The following is a 26,011-nucleotide window of genomic DNA, read 5'->3' on the forward strand; positions in this document are numbered from 1 at the left end:
TCTTATCGGATATAAACAACATACTTAATGACTTACATGCAGAAGGTAAGAACATGCTCATCCTTCTTGAGCACATTCAGCTCTTGTTTTGTTGTACTTTCTGAGCCCATCTGACGCCCCCACAAAGCAAAGCACCTCAGTGCTGCAAACTGCTCTCTCTGAGGTGTAGCAATCTGTTGTACACACAAGCTACTTGTTGCCCACAGACAGTCCCAGTGCAGCTCAGACTTGTTGTTTGTCAGCTCTCAGGAGCACTGATCTAGAGAGGCCTGAGTGCTTGTATTATTAGATAGAGAAAACCACTCAGCACAGCAGGTAAACCTTTGATATATCTGTCAGAGGTGTTTTTCAAGGCGTTATGAGTGTCTATGTGAACGAGCGTGCTGCTTTAGTGGGTTTGAAGCCTTCTCTCAAGGTGTTTAGAAAAGGCTAAGTGTGAAAATGTCTTAAAGAGGCCTCAAAGAGAGCGGATACTCTTTGATGCTTTGTCCCACAGAGAGAGCCACAGAAGCACGCTGCACTACAAAACAAAAGATGTTCCTTTCTTCTGTCACTCAATCACCCTGCTTTCTAGTTGAGGAGCAGAAACCCTTTACTGTATGAGGGAGATGTATTGGAAGTTCACACGCAATACACTACAGAATTTGAAAAAAAAAACATTTAAGAGGTGTGTTCATTTGAGGAAGCTAAGGGAGTTGGAGAAAGCAATGCTGAATATATTTCATGAGTGTGGTAATGAAAGCAGTGTGGAGGATACAAACCCACAACGTAATGACAATGACTAACCTCAGTCAATGGCATCACTGTGCTGAGCATCAGCTGAATAACAAACAGTGTACACTATGAACAGGTGCTTTTTTTTCTTTTCTTTTTATTTCTCAGTTTGCATTCAGTTTTAACTAAAGTGGTGAATGTTTGTGTTTTGTCTCTAGGAGCTGGAGAAAAAAGGATATGGTCCCATTACAACTGAGATTCTGGTTGGGCAGCAGTTTTACTACGCTGAGGACTATCACCAGCAGTACCTGAAGAAGGTACCTAAAGGCTACTGTGGCCTCAAAGGCACCGGGATTTCCTGTCCCATCGGCGCCAGAAAGGATGAACTGTGAGCCACGTGTGGTGAGAGAGGGAAAATACTCAGCTCGCAGAATATGCTTCAAGGCACTAATTTCATTGTTCGCAGTCCATGCATCTAATTTATTTTCTTTTTCTTATAAATGGACTGTATCTACAATGCATCTGTCCGTATTTGTAAGATAATAACACATTAGTCAACATCATTACTGAGCCTCATATCTGTTATAAGCTTCAGTAATTCCTGGCTGCCTTCCAGCTATGGAGAACACAAACATGTGTAAAACATTTTTGAGAGATTTTCTAAATAAAACAAAACAAAAAAAACCTTGAAAAACTTGGAGAGCAATGACACAAAATAAATGTTTAAAAGCTGCATAAAAATTAATTTGAAACATGATTGAATTTTGTATTGCAGTGCTCTTTTTGACTGCAGTAACTAACAGCTTCCAGAGGGTGGCGAGATTTCACAAAAGAAATCCATACGTTATGTATAAATATACATATAATGTGGGATGAGTGTATAAACATTGTCTTGGTAAACTGGAAGATGAAACGGTTTTCTAACCTGATCCGTGTAATCCGTCTCACCTCCAACACTGCCACAGCACTGTGACAAAGCTCAGTTTCTTATACTTCTTAGCAGGCAAAGACACCAATACTAGCTTGATTTTAATGCTGTTTTTCTTTAGTTTTTAACTTTTCTAAACACTGCAATTTAATTCCTTTTATTACTTGTTGCCTTTCTTATTATTACACTGGAAATAAAAATGTTTCTCCTCCTACCTTATGTTTAGTGTGCAGGTGTTTGTGTATATATATCAGTATGTGTTAATTTATGCATATGTCTGCCCACAAAGCTCTGTATATATACACACACAGATATCTATATTTATAAAATAAAGAAAAACCACTGCGTAAAGTATTTTGTCCCCTTTTCAGCCCCATTTGAGAAGGGACGTACCACTGGGGGGACAAATGGGTGACTCACTGTGATAAACAGATGCACATTCAAAGGCCATTCATTCTGAATCACACAATGACACACTTGAATACCCGTGCATTCAATATGATACACGGTTTGCTTAAACTTTCACTCTACGCTACGTAGCCCATAATTAGGAATGAAAGGCTCATTATTTGACATACTTAAAAGAATTGAATTTCCGATTCTGCCTTGTGTGCAGAATTTCTTGTGTGTTTTTTATAATTAAACACATCAACATGAAAGTCTGTTTAAAAATGAAAATCACACACATGGTTACACTCCAAAATACAGAGATGATATCTAGAAAAAGCTTTCTGGTCGACCGCAGTAGTGTGATTCACCCCGCTCTTGTTCTTCCCCCTCCCTCTCTGCTATCTCTCTCTGTCTGTGTGTATGTGTCACATCCTGACACCTGTGTGTAGGTGTGGACCAGGGCACAGGTGCAGGTGCAACCTCTGTGGGCCTATTTTAGTATTGGGACAGATATTTTTGCATGTGTCTGCATGCAGCAGCTCTGTATGTGTGTGCGTGTGTGTCGAGGCATGTGAAGCTGTGGCTTGCTTGATCGAACCGCGCTGAGTGGTGTGTGGTTGGGCCAGCTTGCTGTTTTCCAGTGCCTGCTTATATTTTTGCATTCTGCTTTGCGTCTCAAGTGTGTGAGAGGAGATAACCTTTTAATGAAGCGAGCTTCATTTCCCCCGTCTTTGACGAAGAGGGTGGCATTAAAGCCTTAATCGCGCTGTGACATCAGGTTTTCCGCCATTTGTGATGATTTCTGACTGAAACAAGAGATGCCTGAGTGAGCCACGGTATGATTCTCCCACAAAGCAGAGACGCCGTTATCACTAACTCAGGTTATGAGTTGATAATACGTAGGGAGAGATTTTTGTGTGGAAAATTACCGGCTTTAACACAGACATGTAAAAACGAGTGCCATTTAGAGTGTAGCTGCGTGAGTAAATGTGTTTTCTCTGTATTCCTTTGTAATAGATTAAAATGGGGCTTGGAAATGCTTGGTACTCTCATGTACGCATCCATACACAAACACAGTGAGGCAGAACAGGACAGGAACCAGGCTGTGTGCGCCCTTCAGACAGAGCCTATTGTCTGCAGATGGGCCTTTAATGGCCCCACAGCTGGCCACAAAGGGCTCACCGCTCCAGCGTGCTGCTTTGCCTCTCACTGGCCTATACTCCAAGAGAGGGGGCAGCTCGCATCCATACCAGCATCACGCATTTGATATATTCTTTTTTTCTGTCACAAGAAATCTTTTTTGTGTATTACCCATCCGTTTTTAAACAACTGTGCTCATGAAAATCGTTGCCAGATGATTTGAAGAAAGCTTTTGCAAAGACCTGTGGCACTGTGGAACAGTGGGCTGAAGCTGGTGCTGGTTGTTTATGAGAGGTACTCTGCACTCTTACCCACACGTGTACACTCAACCCTCACAAACACAAGTCCCAACCGCTACCTCGAACTCCGTCCTGTACTGCCGCCTAATGCAAAAGGCAGCGCCCACGCAAAAGAAGCAAACACACCAAAAAGACACCTTGCAGAGACGTGCACCCACACAAATTCTTGCACTCTGATATGCTCTCTAAGGTGTCCTCCTTTCATAGCTTTTCATGTATCTTCCCTTTAAGAGCTTCAATCGAGCTAACTTTATTTATATACCATACCCTATGTGCATACACCATTGGAGAGAGCATTGTATACCATTTCCTGTTTTAGATACCATGTGGTGACATAATCTATTGTTTTAGACACCAACACAGCTTTTCTTGGAGAGCTATATATAAAGAACAATAGCACAGAGCGGTGTATACTGGTGCTGTCCTACCAGCTGGAGGATTGTTGTGCCTTCTTGTCCTGCTCCTCACATAATTATGAGAATTTGGAGCGAGGCAACCATTTGGTTGTGTGGGGGTGCGTATCGTCTTCCGCACGTGTGATAGCGAAGGGACGGGAGCGCTTTGCTTTTCTATAGGGCCTGTACATTACTCCGTGATGATATGAGAAGTTGTGTGCGGGTTTTGCAGATGCCAGATGTGTTTGCATCCCCTCTGTTGCTCTCTCTTCCCCTCCCTCTGGTTCCTGCATGGGCGCAGGGTCTCAATCAGAGCATCAGGGCTCCAGGAACCAGAGCACAGCAGTCTCTCTGTGCTGCCCAGAGAAGTGCAGCCTTGTCTGGGTCGATGCATCTGTGGCCTGGGGGCGAGCTGGGGGAAGAGGGCAAACCCTGGTGCCCCTGCATGCCGGTTTCACTCGAGGTCGGCTCTGTTAGTGCAGCCTGACCCTTTAACTCTGAGAGAGAAACACGAGCATATTACCAAATACGGCAGATCAGCTACAGCATGCCAGTCATTGACAAAGCAGTGATGTTGTGTTTAAAAAATGTACTCTCAAACAGGTTACTTTGGTGCAGCAGAAACGCAGGCTCACACATGTTCACATACACATGTGTTTTCCCAAAAAAGACAGAATGTTATAACTTTGTTCTTCTTTGCCACTGGGAATAGCACTGGGGGGGTGGAGGCCAGCACGTGCTGCAGGGCCCTGTTGGCTGCTAACTGGCCCACAGGCTTTCTGGCTGACAGCCCACTCCGTGACACTCTGCACCTGGGAGCCTGTGTGTTGTCAGCCATGCTAGCTAGCTCAAGCTACCACCACATGACACACAGGAAACACAGAAATAACTGCTGAGTGTCTTCAGCACAGTTATCACGTACTGGGAGTGTGCTGCTGACAGAAAATGGTTGAGAGGAGCTCTTAAAAGAAAGCAGAAAGATGTAGGAGTAATGGCTGGAATTGGACTGAGTAATAGCAGTATGGAGCAAGAAGAGAGAAAAGTGAAAAGAAAATTGAAACACCAAGATGCTTAGGCTCTTGCACCTGTGCCTCTTTGTGTTAGAAGAAGATTCCACTGGCCTTGATTCAAACACTGCTGAACATTTCTCTGACACATGCAATGCATCCTGTTTATCATGTCATTTTTATAATCAAGCCACTACAGAGATGATTGTGTAACAATCAAAAGATTGACATTTTGCAGCTGGGGCGCCCATATAACAGATACATTTCCAAACCATCTCTCTTTTATGTAGTGTGTGTGTGTGTGTGTGTGTGTGTGTGTGTGTGTGTGTGTGTGTGTGTGTGTGTGTGTGTGTGTGTGTGTGTGTGTGTGTGTGTTTTTTATAGCTTTATCTGCTCTGTCCATCAACTGCTTGAGTCATTGCAGCTTCACATCGCGCAGGTGCGCAAGTTAAGTAAACTCTTAAAATTGCTAGCAAGCTCTCAATTAGAGCTCAGTGCAGGAAAGTATTGAGTAACGTTTGGGCTTTCAGGTGGCAATGTGCTGATGTGTAACCATTCTAAGGAAAGAGGGCAGAAACAGGACACACACACACACAGTCTTTGCATTGCAACATGCGCAAACTGTTTTCCGTGTGCTTGCCACAGCCAACTAATTTCTGTCAACGGTGCAGATTGAATCTTGGGTTCAGTTTCCTGATGAGACTCATCATAAAGATGGTGGCATGATGATGTTGCCTATTTGCAACTAAATATATGTTTCTGTCTAGGAAGTGGCGACAACAAAGGAAGATTAGAAATAAATGTGTAGGAAATGAGTAGATGGTGGGAGAGAAAAAGAAAAGGGAGGAGAGATGGTGCTCGCTGCACCAGGAGGAAGCTGGGTCTGATGCCACTCCATGCAGCTGCTCCCAAACACCCACACTCTTCCTGTTGGAGTGTGTGCATATGTGTGTGTGTGTGTGCGTCTATGTTTAGTTTCTTTGTATAGAAATTTACTTCCAACAGGTTCCAACACAGAATTATGTCATTCTGTGAAACATTTCAGTTGATGCACGCAAAAAGAAAATTATAACCTCCATGGTGTATGAAAGAGAAAGGGTTCAGCAGCGAGGCACGAAGACTCTTGGTATCCTACTGAAGACATAATTTTCTCCTGTGCGGCTGAGGCCCTCTGTGTCTTTTCAAAGAAATACTGGCCTCAAAAAACATCCGCTGGTGGAAACGCTGGCCTGTCAGTCAGTGAATGGAAAAGTTTGAGGTGAGAATGTGGCCACATTGAGGTGTCAGGGTGTGCAATTGTGTATGTGTCAATATATGAGTTTGGCGGTCTCTCTAAGTTTCCAATACAATAAAATGCAAAGAGTTTTCGTTAGCCACATTGCACTTGTGCTTTACACTGCACATTTGTCTCTGATCACACTGACCTCTGACATATACATAGTAACATGCACCATGTGCATCATTTCCTATTTATAGACCTCTGTGGGAGAAAAAAAAAATATCAATACCTCAGAACGTTCAGCATATACATGATAAGTAACTATGACATATTAGACTATTAATGGCTTTGCATTTTTCTCATTTAACTGAATATTAAAAGTAGCAAAGCTGCTTCACAAAGACTGACGAAAAAAGAAAAGGCAAAAAAGGTTAAATTTATGCAACTTAATGCGTATTTATCAGTGAGACACCATCAGGGCTGTTACTTTAGATGCAGCCATAATGTCCTATTGTGTCAGCTGATCAAATATTGTCCTATAACGTGCTATTAAATTGGACTGGGTCAGTCGGATGATTAGAGACTTGTGCTACTGATTTTTGTTGTTTTATTGCTTTTTTTTTTGCAAATCTCCTTAATTGTTCATGATGATCCGAGTACTGTGTAATAGTCTATAGTAGACTATTACACAGTACTGCAAGTTGGTGTGTGGTTCTTATTGAAGAGAATCAGATTTTAATCAATTAATAGCATAATATGTATGCCACAATTTAACATACATATGTTTTTATTTTCGATCCCTAAGACTGACTGTAACCATGCTCCAAAAACATTGTGTAGCAGCCTCAGATACGAGAAGTGGACTTAGCCTAGTCCAAGGCTAAAAATGCTTACAGGGGCAACAAAAAATTGTCATTTAGTTTAGACTAGTTTTAACCAATGTCTACGAAATTGGCTATAAGGAAATAAAAACTAATGCATGAGGACAAAAAGTGTGAGGAAATGAACTGACGCTCACTGTGCATGAATAAAAACATCTCTGCAGAGATGAGATCCAATCAGAACTACTTAATTGCGTAGAAACATGGGACGAGTTTGGAAGTGTGCAGTAAGATTAGATGCGCACATTTGAGCTGCCCCGGGGAAAGGGTAGAGCTTTGTTTATTCTGGTAAAATGCTTTTTAAACTGTGTAAACTGTTACACTTTATATTTTATTCAAATGACTCAAGTTTAGATCTAAATTTAGTCTAATATAATCTCACGATATGCAGTCGACTAAAGCAGAGTAAAAAGAATTTAGATGACTAAATTACGGTTGAATAAAACTGACGTTTTAAATAAAAAACTATGACTAAACCTGCTTCTTTAGCCATTTAACCATGCATTTTATACACCTAAAGGACTTTGTCTGCTTACCTCACCTCCGTGGCCAATAGATGTGCATGTGTTTGGACTGTAGGAGGAAGCCCTAACTGGCACAGGAAGAAAGTGCAAGCTCCACGCAGAAAGGCCCCAGCTGGGGTTCAATTCAGGAACCTTCTTGCTGTGAGACGATAGCACTAACCCCTGTATCACCAGGCCACCCGTATATGGTAGCCTAGAAGACGCTTAGGTTTTAGGAAATCATGACTGGTGGGACTATATATGCTTTTTTTGCTTAAGAAGTAATCTTCTTCACTGTTGTATGAAACAACATGTATTGGCTCCCTTCCCAAGACCTCGTTCTGTGAGACATTTTATGAGAAGTGCAGTACTTTTGAGAAGAAACACACCAGCACCAGTACAAATGGAGGCCATCAAATACGAATTAGGCCAGCGGTGCATACTGATTTGTCGGGTATTTTCTAAAATCTCCTGTAGTGTGCAAACCTTTTGATGACAAATTTATTTTCCTCCACCTCATCAACTCGTTCTTTATCTTATCTGTATTTTCTGATCTGTCTTTCTCTTGTTCACTGGCTTCTCAGTCTGTCACACACTTTTTCCCCTTCTTCTGTTGGGGCCATGTGAGATGAGTACAAGACAGAGGAGAGTGTGAGCTGTGGTGAGCCACAGACCAAAATAACTGGTACTTTTTTCTTTTCTTTTTTTTGTTATAAAAACACATGTGCATCCACCCACACGTAAAGTCACACATGCGTGCGCTGTCCCACGCATAAGCACAGTCACAAAGAGGTCCCTTTTACTTTAGGATCCCTGGAGAGGGGTGTCACTGGATGTATGTTTGGCTCTGTCAGTGGAGATGCAAGTATTGGAAATGAACCCCCGTGAGGTGACACTGTTTGGTAGAGCAGCGGAAAGTCTTTTCGGCTGTCTCGACTTAATATTAGAAGGTACCATTTGGAAACAAAGCAATTATTTCATTCTTTCGGTTTCCTCGTTTTGTGCGAGATACTGCTCACTCAGTCGGGCTTGCTTTCTCTCTCGGTCTCCGTTGCCGTCTCTTGTGACAGATCCTGCAGCCTCCCTGTCAAGCTGGCATAGTGGCATCATTCTAAAACTGGTATTAGGCATTTCCTGCTGCGTCCGTTGGCGGGTGTAAGGGTGTGTGTGTGTGTGTGTGTGTGTGTGTGTGTGTGTGTGTGTGTGTGTGTGTGTGTGTGTGTGTCAGCGCGCGCGTGTGTGTGTGTCGGGGCGGAACGCACCTGGTCCGCGCAGCTGTGGGGATCCTAGCAGGGGGGAGAGAGAGAAAGAGAGATATAGAGGAAGGAGAGAAAGAGAGATGGATGGGAGGAGACGAAAAGGGGGCCCTGTGTGCTTTATCGGGGACCCAACAAGTTCAAATAGAAAGAAAGAAAGATGCGGGTAGAAAAAGGGGAGTTTTTTTTTTTTTCAGTCTGTTGCCGTGGCTTGTCGCGCAGGTCTTACACCGTATTCATTCCACAAGCTTCGAACTTTGTGAAACTGCCCTCTTAGATTGAGGTTTTCGGGCTGTTGAAGACAGATTTGTGTGTCAAAGTTTCTCCGTCAGCCAGATGCAACTGTGATCAGCCAGATGCAACTGCGACGGAAATCTGTACGCTCTGTTTCTTCTCTCCTGGAATGGTTTGACAATCATCCCAAACACCCCACTTTTTCTAATAAATTGTTCCTGTGTGTATTTGAGAGTCATTTAAGTGAGACCCGTCCAAATGGCATTATGCATATCTCCACGAGGAAAGGAAAGGAAAGGAAAGGAAAGGAAAGGAAAGGAAAGGAAAGGAAAGGAAAGGAAAGGAAAGGAAAGGAAAGGAAAGGAAAGGAAAGGAAAGGAAAAAGCAAATATTAAATACTAGGTAGTGCGTCATCTATTTGGTTAACATGTAAAACTTAACAATATTAGGAAGTAAATGCAGCTCCTCTTTCGTTTGCCTACTCCCAAATGCCTTACTGTAAGTTGTGTCAGTCTGCGCAAATGCAGTTCCTCTGGTCCTCTGCAGAGGGGGCAAGGAATCTAGGGGGAAAAAACCTATGGAAGAACAACGATAATAGTAAAGATTCTAGCATGCAGATTTAGAGTGAGCAAATAGGCCAATCGCAGGAGGAAACCACGTAGGAACCCACACTGTGAGAAAACAAACAGATGTGTTTATGAGGCTTTTTCATTTAAAGAGCACAGAACTTCTTCAGGATGTAACCAAAGCGCAGATGTGCACAGTCTGTTTTACAGCTGGATGACCAAGGACGGGTCAACACTGGAAAGGTCAAGTGACCAGGCCGGAGGTCACGCTACAGAGAACCGCAACTCAGGAAAGATGAGCACAAAGGAATCTAGTGCACAATACACACTCACACCCTCTCGCACACATTCACTCAAGCCATCATTAAAACTGTTGCAACTCTTGACCCTTTGCTCCACATGGGTAGAGAAAGCAGATAGTCTCAGTCTGCATTCTGACGGCAGACACACACACACACACACACACACACACACATCACCACCCCCTTCATTAGGTCATTTGATTAGAAGCCACTGGGATGACATGGGTCAACATCAAAGCAGCATCTCAGCAGAACAGATGCAAATAAAGTTAACTTCATTCTCTGGAGATTAGATTGTTACAGTCAAACTCGTGCAATAAAATATGGAACATACGGGGAAATGTTAGGCTTTATGAGAAGAAGGTTGCAGATATCTGGTGAGCTCTTTCTAACTCAAAACTACCAGCTTTCCTTCACTTCCAGACATATTGTCACTTATAACAGCAGAAAAACAACCAAATGCTACCTTACTCACAACATCTGATCTAACCCATTTTAACATTGCTGCAGAACTTACACTTGTGCCCCTGGTACACCATGTTTTACCATTTACTCTTTCCTTAATGTCCCTTAATGTTACTTGTAGCTATAGTTACTACTGTTGAGCAGAACCTAAACTGTCTCCTTTTAACTAATGTGCAAGTATTTGCAAACTATTAACTGTGGCCTTTTTTTACATTCTCACACAACCTCGAAAAAGCTGCTTTTTAATGATATTCAGGAGATGTCGGGTCACAGCAGGTGAAATGAAATGTCGTAATTACATAGAGGTGACTGGACTAATGCATTACAAATTGTGGTACTACTAAGTGTTCTAATTAGAGCAAAATGGATTTAGCAGCTATTTCAATTTGCCTAATTGCTACCTAATTTGACCTTTCAGTAGTTAGACTTTTGTATGTATGTGTGAGTTACTTTTTGGCGTTTCTTCATGTGGGCGGTTAATGCTGGCCATCTATTTTGAGAAGGATGCAAAATTAAATTAGAGAGCATTTGTGGCCTCTTAATATGCGTACAACATCCAAAACATCAGGGGGGGAAATTTCCTGAGATGGGAACAAACGCTGGTTGTGATTGTTATTGTCCAGTTACATGCATGAATGTATATACTTTGTGTTTGCATGGTTTGTTTAATTGCAAGCTACTTCCAATTTAAAACCTCTTGTTCTATAAACAGCAGTGAAACAATTGTGGTTATTATCACAGCAACGTGTGAAAAATGCCTTTGATGGTCTGTGAATGTCATTTCCCGTGACACCTTAAACCACTTAACTGTAGTCATTCCTTATTATGGCTACCTTGGGTTCTGTTTGCTGTTTTACTTTAAATTACCTGCAATACACACAACCACGCGTGCACACACACACACACACACACACACATGCACACAATCTTATCAGTAGATATGCTAAGTAACACGGTCAGTGATGCGCGTTAGTGACCCTGAGTTCAATTAGCCTTGGCATGCAGCCTAATTTCACAGTGTGACCCCTGCCGATGCACAGACACACTCGCTCAGCGAAACCAGTACGACTCTCTTAAACTGTCTATCCACTGATGATCAATGTGCGCTTTGAAGGAAGCACTGGAGCGGGGGAACGAAGGAGGGGTGAGCAGTTGCAGGAACCATGGATGACAGTGTTGAGGAGGAGGAGGAGAGGTGCATTATGGGACAAGAGGTGAGGAAGGTGACATTGGGTCCACTTTGATGAATGGCCATTCGCATGCAGAGATAGTAACTTTAGAGGCTAAGTGTCCTTTGACCCAGCCAGTAAAGTGTTACGTGAAGATAACAGTTTTAGCATTTGTTTTAAAGCTAAGAGAGAGGGAGGGATTGTGTGTCTGAGGTGTGTGTGTGTGTGTGTGTCTGTGTGTGTGTGTGTGGGGGGGGGGGGGGGTGTAAAGGACGCTAGGTTGTAACATCGTCCAATGCACTGAACTTCCATCAGTCTTTTCCTTACAATGCTCTTTTACTTTTCACATATAATCCTATGAAACTTGCCTTTTAAAAAGAAAAAAAAATCTTTTATTTCTGCACCTACTGGCCAAAAATGTTGCTTATACTTAATTATTGTAAATACTACATGTAGCAAGCTGTAGTCCTAAACTATAAAGATGTGTCAATGGGCACTGATACTTTATTAGGTTGTACTAAATAAAACCTGTCATGAATAATGTCAGACAATAAATTGCGTACTTTTGTTTGGTTATAAGGTGTATCAGAACTACAGCAAACTGTTATGTACAACTTTGTGAAGTTTTAGTCAAAAATATCTCGTTTTTAATCTGTTAAATGTTGTTTTAGCAAATCAATGCAACAATGAAACGTAAAATAAAAATAGACAAAACTGAAGAATAAACAGCAAATGAGGACAAAGAAAATTGCTAATGCAAATGTTTTTTTGAAAGACGGAATTTTTTGTTGTTGTAGTGTTTTTATAATGAGAATTAAAACTGTGCAGAAGTCAAATTTCTTCATGATCATAAAATTGCACACAAAGGACAAAAGACACACACAAAAGTCCTCCCTAAGAAAAAAAGCTAACATTTTAAAGATCAAATAAGATCTGGCTTATAGTGAGGTGAATGACAGTAGAAGAGGTTATGAGAGCCAGTCTCTCAACATCTGGACTGTTGGTACAGCACAGCTGGAAAAATGGATAAGAGCAGGCGATTTAAGAAAAGAAGAAAAAGAACAGTAAGATATGATGGTGACAAAAGAAATATAATGTAAATTAGAAATATAGACTGAAGGGGGAAAATAAGATGATTAAATTATTTTCCAGAAAAGCCAAAACATCATAGCCATCCCTCCAATATTCATTTTAACATTTAGGTCTCATTCACTTTATAACAGAATAAAAGACCAACAGAAAATGAAGAAAGGGATAAAGAATCACAAGTAAGAGAGATTATTTTAATAATAAATTGTACATAAAAAAATAAATAAAAGGTATATAAGTAAAACTATGCAGCAGTTAATAACTCAAAAATGTAAATGTAACAAACACATTTTTCTTTCTGTTAAAATCATTTTTTACTAATTGAGTAACTGAACCAAATTACATGTTATTTATACCTGCAACTCTTAATATTTTAAGCATTTTTAATAGAGATTACAAAATGATCATTGCTGGTCAAAATGATGAAGTTAATTTCTATCTTTATTAACAATCAGTTTATGATTAATGAGCACAACCTCTAAATTGGAAAAGAAGGACTGAAGCGATTTAAAAGTCGGCCCATAGATTGTTGACAGTTCAAGATAATCTCATCATCAGGTTTATGTTTATTACTCTCAGTTACTGAAGAACGTGTCATTTACATGAAAAGTAAAAAGAACAAGCCTCGGTACTGAGTCTTCTTGGACGCCCTTTGCAGTTTGCACAAATTCAACTGTAAGGGTTCCCATAATCAGACAATGCTGCCTGCCAAGAGATCACCTATATCAAATCTGAGAAGATCCCTGAAAAGAGGCGCAAAGTGTTTTTTTCTATTCAAAACACGAATGGTGTCAAAGAGCAGCAGTAATGACTAACAGTAACTCAACCGGTGTGTAAAATGTGCTGAGAGGAATAATGATGGAAATTCTATTATATCGCTAAGTGCGATAACTTCCACTGCCCTCATGTAACGAGACATTAGGGCACTTTATCCAGCCTTGGAAACTGATTGGTTAAAAATATATGGTTTGTAGCTGAATGGAGCAGATGACTCTATCAAAGGGTTGCCAAGCTTATCTTCACCACTGGAGTTCTTTAAATCTGCTTTGCTTTTGCATATTATATACACAATATTATATGTATATCTATCCATCTATCTATGTGTGTGTGTGTGTGTGTGTGTGCGTGCGTGCGTGCGTGCGTGCGTGTGTGTGTGTGTGTGTGTGTGTGAGAGAGAGAGAGAGAGAGAGAGAGAGTGTGAGAAACACAGATGCATAATCAAGCTTAACCATAACTCTGTTTGTGCTCTTGCATCTGTGTTTGTGGCAGGTGTGAGTGTGTGAGTGTGTGTGTGCTGATGATTTTCCAGTGATCATGTTCAATGCACAGCAGAGAGTGCATGAACACTGGTTAGCTTGTGTGGCGAAACACTGAGTGTGGCAGGAAACAGAAGAACCTGTGATCTCTGCAAAAACGCTAATGGAAAACCTCACTCAGAAAACGTCAGCGTGTGTCCATAAAGACTAAGTGTGCGTTCGCGTGTGTGCATTCCACCTCTGAGCACAGAACGTCTTGCAAAGTTTTCTAATTTCACAATTATTCTCAAAACTAAGCAAACCAAAGGTTATGTCAGGCTCTCCAGAAGAAGAAGAAGTGCAACGTACAGCTGCGCTTGCAGCAATTAACTTGAGAACCACAGACCTTCCTTTACAGATAACAAGTGAGACTTCCCTCACTTTGTACAAACAAAACAGACGCGATCACAAACCCTAACCTTTAAATAACATTTAACGAAAGCTTTTTTTAACAACAAAGATTTCAAAGATACTGACTTGTTTTTGACATTTAAGCTGCAGCTTAGTTTAATAACTAATTTTAGATAAGAGTTTTTAAAAAACTCTTATCTGTTGAAAGTGTGCTCTTTTTCATTCTCTGCTCATTAATCTGGCTTATACTGTGATTACTAATGGCATTTAGGTATATTGGTGACAATTTATATATGATAATTTTATGAAAACACTTGGCCCTGTTTTCCTGTAAACAGGTTGCTAAAGGTATTATCCCTGAGTTGTTTGAATAGAGGCACAGTAATCTACTAATCTAGATATTCCCCTGGACTAAAGACCTCAGATGGCAGTGCTCAGTGACTGATCTGAGTGTCATGCTTTTGAACTTTAACTACTAACAATGACCTGAAAGTTGCTCTTTGAGTGGCGCTTGCCCTGAGAATTGAAAGTAAGCGTCCCATGGTCGTGTTCCAGCTTTGAATAACTCTCGATTCAGCGTGGAAGTTAAAAAGAGATTTAACTGGGTCACCAGCAGAAAAATCTGCATGCACCCACATTTACAGGTCTACCAATGTGAGAGGTGGTGATATGTGCGAATGTGTGTGCGTTGTGTGCAAGGGTGGGAGGTCACAGGGATGTTCTTGACTGTGTCATCTCCAGCAGCTGTTTCCCTCAAACCCTGCCTCGCCCACTCCACCCCCCTCCCACCCCATCTTCTCACAATGAGACCAATACAAAGGAACAGGAAGTGCCTCCCGTTAAATGGGGCCCAATCAAAGCCATCATTATTCCCGTGTCAGAATTTTTACAGGAAATAGCTTCTCAGAAAATATGCCAGCTGTGCAGGGAGTGTGGTATTATTGTCTTATAGGTCTTGTCTGTTTTCGCTTTCTTTTTCCCCCCCCTTTTTTTTTCGTTCATCAGTCACTGCTAACAAAAGGGCACATAGACTCATCTCGACCACGTGCGCGGCACACTGTCACTGTTGTGCGTTCACTAGGCAAGCCAGGCACTGTGTTCTCTGGGGCTGGGTGGTTATTGTGCACTCTGTGAAAAGGGCATTCCTGCTGTGCCTGCTCCGGCTTCTTGGATTCCCATCCTGAACTAAGCGATTGTCTTTTAAAACCATGCGAGCAGAGCTGAGCCCAGAGAGTGCGCAGATGTGAGAGTTCATATATGATCACACGCTCTCACACACACTCACAGCCAGCTTTGCCTATTGAAGCCACATCTGTAAGAGCGCTGCTCAGATTACAGCATAAACGGTGGGTTCAGGTGAAGCCTAACGTTTGCCAGATGCTGCGATTAAGTCACCAGGAGGTTAGCCTAACACTGGAGTGTTGTTGTTGGTCGGGAGGGTGGAATCATCAGCCTCCTTAACAAGAGGGGCGCACATCTGGCGTGAAGCAAAGTAATTTATGAGCATTATCTTAAACAAGCGTGAATAACTGCACTGATGCTCTGGTTTATCTTCATTATTTAACCAGCACAATGGATCAGTAATCTCGGGATTGATTTGAAAAGAAAGGTAGCTTCTCCTGTTTATCTAATCCTCGGCTTGTAATCTCTCGGCCTCTGAGGCCCTGCAGACGTCTGGAGGACAATAATTAACTCAGTCCCTCAACACGTTGACACAGGTGAGCACTGCTCGAGTGGTTAAACACTCATTATGAGGTTGTTGTTACGTGAATGAACACATATGCACACTCACACACTCTGATCAGCTAACTTTGTCTTAGCTTGTCTGTCACGTCAGACTTTGGCCTAATCAGCTACAAAATGCCACTGCTGACTGTAGTAACACCGATTAGATAAGCTCCACACCTCCATCCTCTGCTAACCTTTAAAATATAACCCACAGGAAACCGAACATGTTGCACCCCTTGGATTTTATGAAAACAATGCAGAGCTGCAAAACTTAACGCTAACCTCTTAGAAACTGTTTCTTTCTTGAAACTGAGATGTTGCTTTGTGTCCTATAAAGTATTTGAAGTGTCGTATTTATGTGAGATCACGTGTTTCAAGTCATGCAATGTAATCTAACAAGTGAAAGATCCCTGGTTCAGTTCAGAGGTTGTGTCACGAAGGGCTTCTGGTATGAAAATATGCCAATTTAGACATAGCAAGCTGCCCAATGTGGTGAAAGTAGCATATGTGTGTTGAGCTCATCTTTCTTAGGCAGTGGTCTTTATCAATGTAGTTAATATACATCTCTCACTTCTGTCTTTTCAAATATTTGACTAAAAAAGAAAAAGATCTCAAAATCTGAGCAAATAAATCATCACCGATCACAAATGCTGAATCCCATACAGGAGTTGAGTGAAATAATCCTTTTATGTATCTCATATTATGCATTGATATTTATTGTATTCAAATTAACACATATATATTACATGTGTCAATTTTATTATGAATTTCAAAGTCTTTTTTTAAGTGCTTCAAGTTCATGAGAACTTTCTCGCAAAGGCCATATTCCTCTTTTGGCCATCCTAGGGGTTTGGAGGAAGCAACATTTTTAGAAATCTTCAGTGGCGTTGACCCTCCACTTTTGGTCAGACTCTTAACTTAGTGGTGTGAGGATATTTTCAGTAATTACAGAGTAACCAGGGAATGCTCAGCAGGAAATGTCCATAATACAATACACACACAGACCAGGCACGGCTAAACAGATATAGCAGTTTCCTGGTAGTGTATGTCTCCTCTGGAGTGAGTCATGCTTCTATTACTTCACCTTTTACTCAGAAGTAATACTTTGTACAGATTTCTAAGCTTTTCTCGGGGGGGGGGGGGGGGGGGGGTGCTGTTTGTAAGCGGTAAAAAAACAACGGGTCACAGAGCCAGGATGGACTCACGGGGCCTAAAATGATTCACAGACAGAACACGAATAACAAAACACACTGGACCATTATATGAGCTGAGAGAGGTGACCTTTCAGCGATGGTGCCTGAACATGGCAATGCAATGATAACCAGCTGGTGCAGTATCCATTTTCCCCAAGTCTTTATGTCCATCCCGTGGTGGCGTTCACATCACAGCACCCCAATTAAAACCACTCGGGATAAAAAACATGTCTTTTTGGACTGATTAGATCTGAGCAGAAAATTCACAAAAACCTATGAAATATTTCTGATCACTGTACACATAAGTGGACAAGTATAAAACAACCAGAAAGTATTAGAAAAAGTCCAGTAGCTTGCCCAGGATGTGTGTCATTTGCTTGCTTGTGGAGATCACTAGTTTGTGTAAGAGCCTTTAATCAGGTCACTGAGAGCCCAGGCCTCTCTGCTCCCACTCTACGCCCTCCGCCTGGAGGGCTCCGTCAGGGGTGACCAAGAGGGGCACCGCTGACCCAGATTAGGAAAGGGTAAGTGTGTGTGTGTGTGTGTGTGTGTGTGTGTGTGTGTGTGTGTGTGTGTGTGTGTGTGTGTGTAAGAGTGGGGGAATCAGCTGTGCATCATGTCTCAGTCTGCACCGTTCCAATTCATTAGCAGCACAAGGAGCAGACAAGAGAAATGAGGAGGGGTGGATTGTGTGCGTGTATTTGTATATGCATGCATGTGGAGTGGGTGGGGGGGCAGAGAAAGGAAGAATACAATGTCAGTGACAGAAGGAGAAAGTCACTGCTGCGGTTCATCTTAGATTATCAGGCACCCACTTGACCTAGAAACACATGACACACAGGTGCAGAGATACCCACCAGGGACCTAATGGCCTCTGTATGTGTGTCTCTGTGAAGCCTGACCAGCTGAACCCCTGCAGCATCCGCCACAGCGTCAGACCCCTCTACAGCTTTCTTTCTCTCAATTCCTCTCTTTCTTTCACAGTCTGAGTGTCTCTTTCTCCTTTCTGTCACTCGCCCTCAAGTGTGTTCCTCAGACATTTTCCACACCAATTTTCTCTGCCCCTCTCAGCTCGCTCCCTTCATTGGACTGCTTTCTCATCACCCAAGAAAATTTCCTGTTTGTATTTCTCTATTATGTTTCCCGGTCCATGTGTTCTTCATACAAAACCACATGTATTAACTTCCGTGGGGTCTGTGAGGAAGTTGGACAGCCATATTTGACCCTGAACGCCTCAGCTAGTAGATACAAGTAGATGTCAGAATTTTCAACCAAACTCTTTTGTCTTAAAACTTTGTACCAATACCATTACATCATGTAATTGGTCACAAATGTTGGAATTAGTTTATTTCCATCTCGATGGTAGCTTGCAACCGCAACATGCCGGCTAGCACTACAGCAAGATAGATCAGTATAACAGACTTGGACCCCGACTCTTAAACTCTCCTCGTGGTACTGGCCACACTGTGTGGGTATGTCACAAGCGTGGATCAAGACAATCTTTAAATGCAAGGTCAGAACTCTAGTTCAAGTGAGTTTATAGTGCACCACAAATACCCCCTTTGCAAAAACTGCGAGAGGAACAGCTATTACACGAGAGCATTTGTATCAAAAATAATTATATAGTCATCATCTGGTAGTAATCAGCAAATAGTTGCCTGGATTGATTCTGGTTAAATGTTAAGATTGTAGCTCCACAATGGTGAGACCAAATGAAAACTGTGGATCAGACTCATTCTTTCCTAGCATTGTGGAGACAACTAGCAGACACAGCCAATTTGTGCTGTCTACAGAAGTGCATATTTTGCAACATTGAAAGCAGAGATTTGGGCCCAAAGACCTTCCATTAATGGCCAACCAGCTGTACAGTAAGCTCAGTGTCTGATGGAAGAGTGACTGTTGATGAATTTCTTGATTAAAGAAAAAGAATAAACCTACAGAATTCAAGTCCAAGCCCTTTTTTGTTTACAGTTGAAGACCAGTGGAAGGTGTTGTGACTAATCAGACCAAGTCAGACACCAGGTGGAGTTGGTGTAGATCCTAGCCACAATCACCAGGTCTGAGTTGTGCGCAGAAAGCCAGATGTTTATCCTCATTGAATGGCTAGAGAATAAACCAACTGTTCCAGTCTGTTGATGAAAATGACAAAACAGTAGTGTGACCAACACCTGGTCTCCACCCGCCAAGCCGCACTCAACATTATACTCAGCTTGTTTTGGACCAGTGTGGTGATCATGGATTTAAATGGCCTTCTGTGGCTTGTCTCCCACCTTCTATACAGTTCCACTGCCTGGATGGGTTCTTGCATCTAGAGAGCATTATTCATACCCAAGGACATCAACAGGGCCACCTGTCAACATAGTTATGACAACTACCCTGTTCCCGCAGCGAGCAGCACAATATTTCCTTACATTACCGACTTCTGGATTTTTTTTTAAACATAAACAGCAGCTCTACATGCTGTACTTCTGATGTATGTTTAATGGGACACATGCTGCTTAATCATTTGGCGCCCTCAGTGCTGGACAACGGAGATTAATTCTCTATTCAGTAGCAACAAAGACCCAGAACCCCTGTTCACACACTCCATTCGGATATTCAGCAAAACAACAGAAAAAGGCACATAGTGGGCGAGTGTGTGACTCAGTGAATGACGTATGGGTAAGTTTATCTTCTGACATATTATGTACCCTCTCATCTACAAATCCAGCAGGATCATTATGCGCAAGCTTGAACAAGAGACTCTAACATAGATAACAAGTGGCCAATACAAAACAACAATGTGCATAAAATGTCATGTCACTGCCTGGGTCACTAAGGCGAAAAGCTTGGGATCTGTAGGCTGCTCAAAGCTGATGGAGAAGACTGAGGCGTCTTTGATGAAGGACAGAGTGAAAACACACCAACAGTGCATGGCGTGTACTTGCACACACACACACAGACACACTTGGGATATAAAGAATTAAGTTTCACTGAGTTTCTTGCCACTTAATTATCCTCTCAAGATGAGTCTGCACTTGCAGATGAAAAAGATACCCTTCTGTATACAGAGCTACCTCTCCACGGGACAGTATAGAGGTTTATCTTTGCTGTCTTGTTCTGTTTCATCTCATTACCCTACACCCTGTTTTCGTGCAAAAGGAGGCACTTTGTTTATGTTAACACAAGGTGCTTTGAGAGATAAAGACGAGTGGGAGTGAGATCCTGCATGTGAAAACTGATTTTTTTTTTCATAGAAGAAGAACTGATGTTAATATCAGACTGTATTTTTGCTTCCTTGATAGTAATTGAATTTTTTTTTTTAAAGTGAATTCAAATACCAGAGAGAAGAGAAAGAGAGAAGGGAGAAGAAGGGGGTGCTGCTAATTATGCGTGGCGATTGTTGATGGCTTGATTGTCTGCGTCCAGCTGCATGGAGGAGCAGGGAGAGGGAGGGCGGTGAGAGAGGCAGACTCACTGACGCCGGGCTCGGAATTCTCCCATCCATTGAAAGAGAGACCCGATTGTGTCCGGGGCCTTTCCGACAAGCACCTGATCCCTGCCCAGACACACTAGTGCGTGTGTGTGCGTTTTCACAGATTTACGCACTAGGAACTCTGGAATCTACAGGCCCCTGGCAATGAGTACCACAGGAAAATGCTATACTACAATTTTTAACAAGACAGAAATGGCTCCTTGCTCTCTAAAATGACTAAGAAAGTCATTTCTGTCAGATTAACAAACGCCAAATCTTTACCCAGACCCTGTCATGACAGCTGGCTCGGTCAGCAAACGCAAACAATTATTTTCCCACCAAGCCTGGGAATTTCAAAGCAATATTTGTCCTTCCCTTCAGCAAATTTAAGAAAGATACTTTAGGTCAAAGTCTTGTTTAGATACTCAGCGCTGCTCACACAATATGATTTTAAAATAGTCTGGATCGAAGTCCCGTCTCACGGTTCAATGTGGTTTGCGCTAAAGTGAGGTCTCTGAATGACTCCTAATACAGGGTCAACTGCCGTGAGGAGGAGGGGGGTGCCACAAGGAAAGCAGCGAGTGGAACATCTGTTGAACCTCTGGGCAGATGGGACATCTCTGGGAGCATGTTTGTGCACAGATTTATAAGATTATGAAGTTTTTGTATTACCCAGCTATTTTAATCAGCTACTCCTGTAGCATGCGGAGCGATGTTTTTGGGTTTGTTTTTTTTTTCAAATTGTTGCCACCTTCGCTACAGTTAAAAAGAGCCTATGATAAGTTTTAGTTCTCTGTGGTGGAGACTTTCAGAGTGGTTGCAAAATATCGCATACAGGCTACTTTTGTGGCACCCACAGACCACTGGGCAACACTATTGTTCAAATCATTTTTTTCTCTTCACACTGAAATGTTACATTTGGACTTCTTCATTAGGAACAGAAATAGAGAATCTACAGTGCTGTGCTGTAACTTTTCATGATTCATCTCTAGCTACAGTTGCGTATATCCAGCATTGCAAAAGCTGTGGATATTTAGAAATACTTTCCCTTCGACTTCTGTCTCGAGTCCATCTGTAGACCCAAGCAGAGAAGCGTGGACGCACAGAGTCCGGTTAATGAGTGATAGAAGCGCTCAGCCAATCCGATCTCCGAGCGCCTCTGCTTCCCTCCCTCCCCATGGTTCACGGGGGAGGGCGGGCCGTCTGCCAAAGAGGGGAGTGCGCGTCGGGGTGAATGGATGACGTCGGGAGGCTGGCGCCAGCATGTCTGGGACTGGCGCGTTAGATCAACACAGCTGGGCCGGGATAGGACACACAGCTGGCTCAGGCCTGCATTCCTCCACAAAACAGGATTGTGAGAAAAGAGGAAAATAAGACCCAAATAGGAGCAGAACGGGGCGTGCTTTGATGTAAACCAAAATGGAGCAACATTCTACATGGTTATAATATAACTTTTATAAAGAGTCTCGCCCAAAAGAAGCCCGATTTTTACATTAAAGGACATCTTAAGCACACAAGGCTTCAATAATAGGAGTGATTTTTCGTTATTCATGGCACACAGTGAGACTAAACAGTAGGCTGTGAACTATCACTGTACCCTAAATGGACAGCCGGGGAATAAGTGGATGAGCCTGTGATTCTTGGAAACTAATTTCCTCTGACCTTTTGCCTGTAATCGGATATAAATTTCCAATATATTTGTATCTTTGTTAGGGAGTGTGTATCTAAAAATGTGGAAGTTCATAAGATTTAATATAGAGCTTTTTTGTAGGGCCGTACTGATGTGCTGAAGCGATTCAGAAGCCTGTGAGAGAGGTGTTTCCAGGGGCTGGACATAGACACATTTCCTGAAGGGCCAGTGATCACGGATAACAAAGTGTGATGAAAGAAGTAAAAGTCCAACTCTAAACCACGTTCCTTGCTATTATTCACAAGGCAGAACCCCATAGGTAATAGAAGCCCTCATTTACACGGTATTCTTCAAAGGGACCTACTTTAAAACCTTTCATCTGTTTAAAATAAAGAGCAATATCAGAAAACGATAGCTTAAAAAATCGATTGACAATTCCCTTCAGGCATCCCTACCTTATTTCCTCATACCTTCCAAACGCTTCCCCAATTCCGTATCAGCCAATGGGATTAGGTTTATTCTTTACATTGGCCAATCACGAGAAAGGGGGCGTCTGCAAGCGTGTGCCTTATAAAAACCAAAGTGTACGCCGCTGTCACTGCACTGTAGCTGTTCAGGACACTGATCGAAAAGACCTCAGCAGGAAATCTTACAAGCCGAGTGAATCGCTCTAGTTTCACCTGCGTTTTCACCATGAAAGCCATCAGTCCCGTCCGCTCGGTGAGGAGCTGCTACAAGGCCGTGTGCTGCATTTCGGAGCAGAACCTCGCCATCAGCCGGAATAAACACTCCTGTCTGGATGAGCCGGTGAGCGCCCTGTGCGACATGAACGACTGCTACTCCAAGCTGAAGGAGCTGGTTCCGAGCATCCCGCAGAACAAGTCGGTCAGCCAGGTGGAGATCCTGCAACACGTTATTGACTACATCTTCGACCTGCAGATCGCGCTGGAAGCAGAGGACACGGCCACGCCGGAGATGGTTTTGTCAATAAAGGTGAGGGGAGATGCGGGCTGATGCTGGGTCGCTTTCCGACATCCTCAGTCACTCGTCACGATCACTGGCAGGAATTTGCCTGCTGGTTATTTGCACTGCATGAATCTGGACTGCAGAGTCATTTAAAGTTCAAGGCCGTGCGCTGTGAATTTTCCAAAGTTTGTTCGCATGCGTACGTGCGCGCATCGCGCTGCTGTTCTGCTGTAGACCGCAGTCACACAGCAGCAGATGGTGCTCTGCGATGTCACACCTCTGCTCAGGCATTTATTATATACTTCTGTTATTGCCAGCTTCTGAAACTTGCTTCTCTTCTCTGTCCTCTCCATTCAGACTGCGGACATTAGTCGCAATTTCTCCAAAGAAGAAGGGCGGTTGTGCCATTAAGATGGAGATGGCATGTTATGGTACGTATATATTCCTAATTGATACATATATATATGTAAATATATATAATAATATAATAAATATATATATGAGGCAAATGTGCCCTGAAGCAAATCATCATATCTTGAATTACTCCTTTTTACTTAAGTTCAAATAAATCTATAAATGCCAGAGAGAATAATGTAAGTACTGATATGCTTAAAAGTGAAAGTCTTCACTCCTCCACTTTCATTATGCTCGCCAATTAGACAGGCCAGTGATTGTGTAGTGGATTCATTGCTATCTGCCTGGGGTTAATGAAAGTTCCATGCTAGGCGCCAGTCTGTCTGCTCCCCTCTGCAGGGAGGGAGAGAGGGAGGGTGAGAGATCTGACTTCACTTTTCTTCCTTTCTCTCCACGCAGGTGCAGGGAAACACATGTCTCCACTTCACTCCGGGCAAGAGGACAAGAGGGGCAGAACGGGTGGGATAGGTATTTGGGAGAGAAGGAGAAGAAGAAGGAGGAGGGCTTGAAGAAAGAAAGAGGAAAAAGTGGACTGTTTCCTAGATGAGTGGGGATCAACAGTATTGCATGAGCAAGAAAACAGAGACTCATTCTTTGGCCCGTGGACAGACAAATCAACACACCAAAGTAGAAGCCAGGATTGGAAAGTGAAAGCTACCAGCTTTGTATGCCTTCCTCTTAAAAAAAACAACCTGGGATTCCTTATAGATAGTCGGAGGAATTGTTCTTCTTTTCTTTTCTTTTCTTTTCTTTTCTTTTTGTATTGCATTCCAAACAAAAGTTTTTGTGGACACACAACCTGAACTTTGTATCCAAGTCTCATATCACCTCACACAATTATCACCCCCCCCCTTTCCCCCTTCCCCAAAAGCAAAACACATGTTTTCTAATAATCTTGAGAACTAATCAAACTTCTTAAGAAGGTGTACATATCTGCTGGGGGTGTGAAATGTGAATCAATATGGATGTTTCTTTTTCTTTTGTTTTTTTGGGGGGATTGGGAGTTCGCGTGTCTTAGGTATAATCAGAACTCTATACTAGAGTCAATTGTAAATGTTTGCAGGGATTGTGTTATTTCTACAGACAATGTGCTGTGAGTTTCATAAACTCTTTATTATAAAGTTTGCTTTGTATGTACATGTATGTTTTTATGTAATGAAATAAAAAAAAAGAATGTGAAACCGTTTTCCTGGTGTGGTGTGTTTGGTCTAGAAAAATGAATGAGTTTGAACTAGTATTCTTCTGAAGACGATGGGGATGCTGACGTGACTTTCTGGCTTTGGATGACAGTGAAATGCTGATACAACAGGATGTATTTAGATGAATCTTGAGGTTGAGTGGTTGGAAATCAAACAAAGGGAGTTTCCTCTCAGTGTTTCTATTTTTCCAAAGAAACCAGTTCATAGCGATTGAATTTCCTAAATGGTGTAAAAGAGAGAGGATGTTATGTGATTGTAAAACTGTGCATCTGATCATTCATAAATCCTGTTAAAATGTCACCTTCATGACACCAGTGTATAGAGGTACAGTATGCTGCCTAGCTAAAGCTACCACTCTTGAGGTAGCACTATACAATTTTTAAAAAAGAAGATAGGAAGATGTTTCCATGGTTTTTACAGAGAAGCTTTCCTTATGGAATCATATTAGAAAGTGAAACAATGCATGGGAAGTATGACTGTAGACAACTGATTTCCAAAAGCTGAACAAACGCTTGGATCTGTGTGGAATTTCAGGAATTAGATGTTGACACACACTACCGGTATCTCTCTAGAACAATAGTTACACTGAACGGAAGCTTTGTACTTTTGCACTTTTCTTTCTTTCTTTGTTTTTATTTGTTTATTTATCTGAAAATAGAAGAAAGCTAACAACAACAAAACAACAAGGGAGAAGAGTTAAACATGATGACCCAATTCTAACCTTCCTCGTACAGCTAATAATGAAATAGCAACGCCATCTAGTGGTGCAAATGCGTTATTGGCTTTTCTCGCCGTAGGAAGTTATCACGGTGGAGAATATTTTGTGATACAAAATATAATTATTACTACCTATATGGACTTCATATTTAATATTATATATGTTCTATACTTTTAAAATGCTCATGTACGTTATTATTAATAGTAACAGCACCACAGCCTGAAGTTCAGGACAACAAGGTTACATGACAGCTTAACTGCTATCAGACTAATAAGTGGACAGTATGCGTCATAATAAATAGATAATACATGGATACAGTGCAATAACTGAGCACACCTCAGCTGTAGATTCTATTTTGTACATATTATTTTTCTTCATTTTGTTTTCTTTGACTGAACGACAGTCTTTTTAAACCCTGTCTTGTTTTTATTGTGACGTTCTTGTTTTTCTCTGTGCATATAATTTTGTTCAGCAATATATCAGTGATGTAGTGCTGAACGATAATA

The 26,011-nt window shown here is 42.0% G+C and overlaps 2 protein-coding genes across 4 annotated transcripts in view; both read left to right on the forward strand.

Moving 5' to 3' along the window:
* msrab (methionine sulfoxide reductase Ab) overlaps positions 1 to 1,861 on the forward strand; it is a 40,663-nt gene extending 38,802 nt beyond the window's left edge. For 2 of the 3 annotated variants that reach the window (XM_085256397.1, XM_085256399.1), the window contains exon 6: positions 933 to 1,861. In XM_085256397.1, the coding sequence (XP_085112523.1) occupies positions 933 to 1,106 (174 nt within the window). In that variant the 3' untranslated portion in view covers positions 1,107 to 1,861. The remainder of the gene's footprint in view (positions 1 to 932) is intronic. The other variant, XR_014889878.1, reaches the window with a different exon arrangement.
* A 20,932-nt stretch (positions 1,862 to 22,793) lies between these two features.
* On the forward strand, positions 22,794 to 24,774 carry id3 (inhibitor of DNA binding 3). The gene is made up of 3 exons (XM_085257489.1): positions 22,794 to 23,201; positions 23,532 to 23,605; positions 23,988 to 24,774. Exons 1-2 carry the CDS (start codon positions 22,902 to 22,904, stop codon positions 23,583 to 23,585), a joined length of 354 nt encoding a protein of 117 aa, XP_085113615.1. The 5' UTR covers positions 22,794 to 22,901; the 3' UTR covers positions 23,586 to 23,605; positions 23,988 to 24,774.
* Positions 24,775 to 26,011: the final 1,237 nt, after the last annotated feature.

This window comes from Mchenga conophoros, linkage group LG19 (assembly GCF_057382185.1).
Source record: "Mchenga conophoros isolate Kocher_MC1m ecotype Shallow Benthic linkage group LG19, M_conophoros_male_GT1.1, whole genome shotgun sequence".
Classification (NCBI taxonomy): domain Eukaryota; kingdom Metazoa; phylum Chordata; class Actinopteri; order Cichliformes; family Cichlidae; genus Mchenga; species Mchenga conophoros.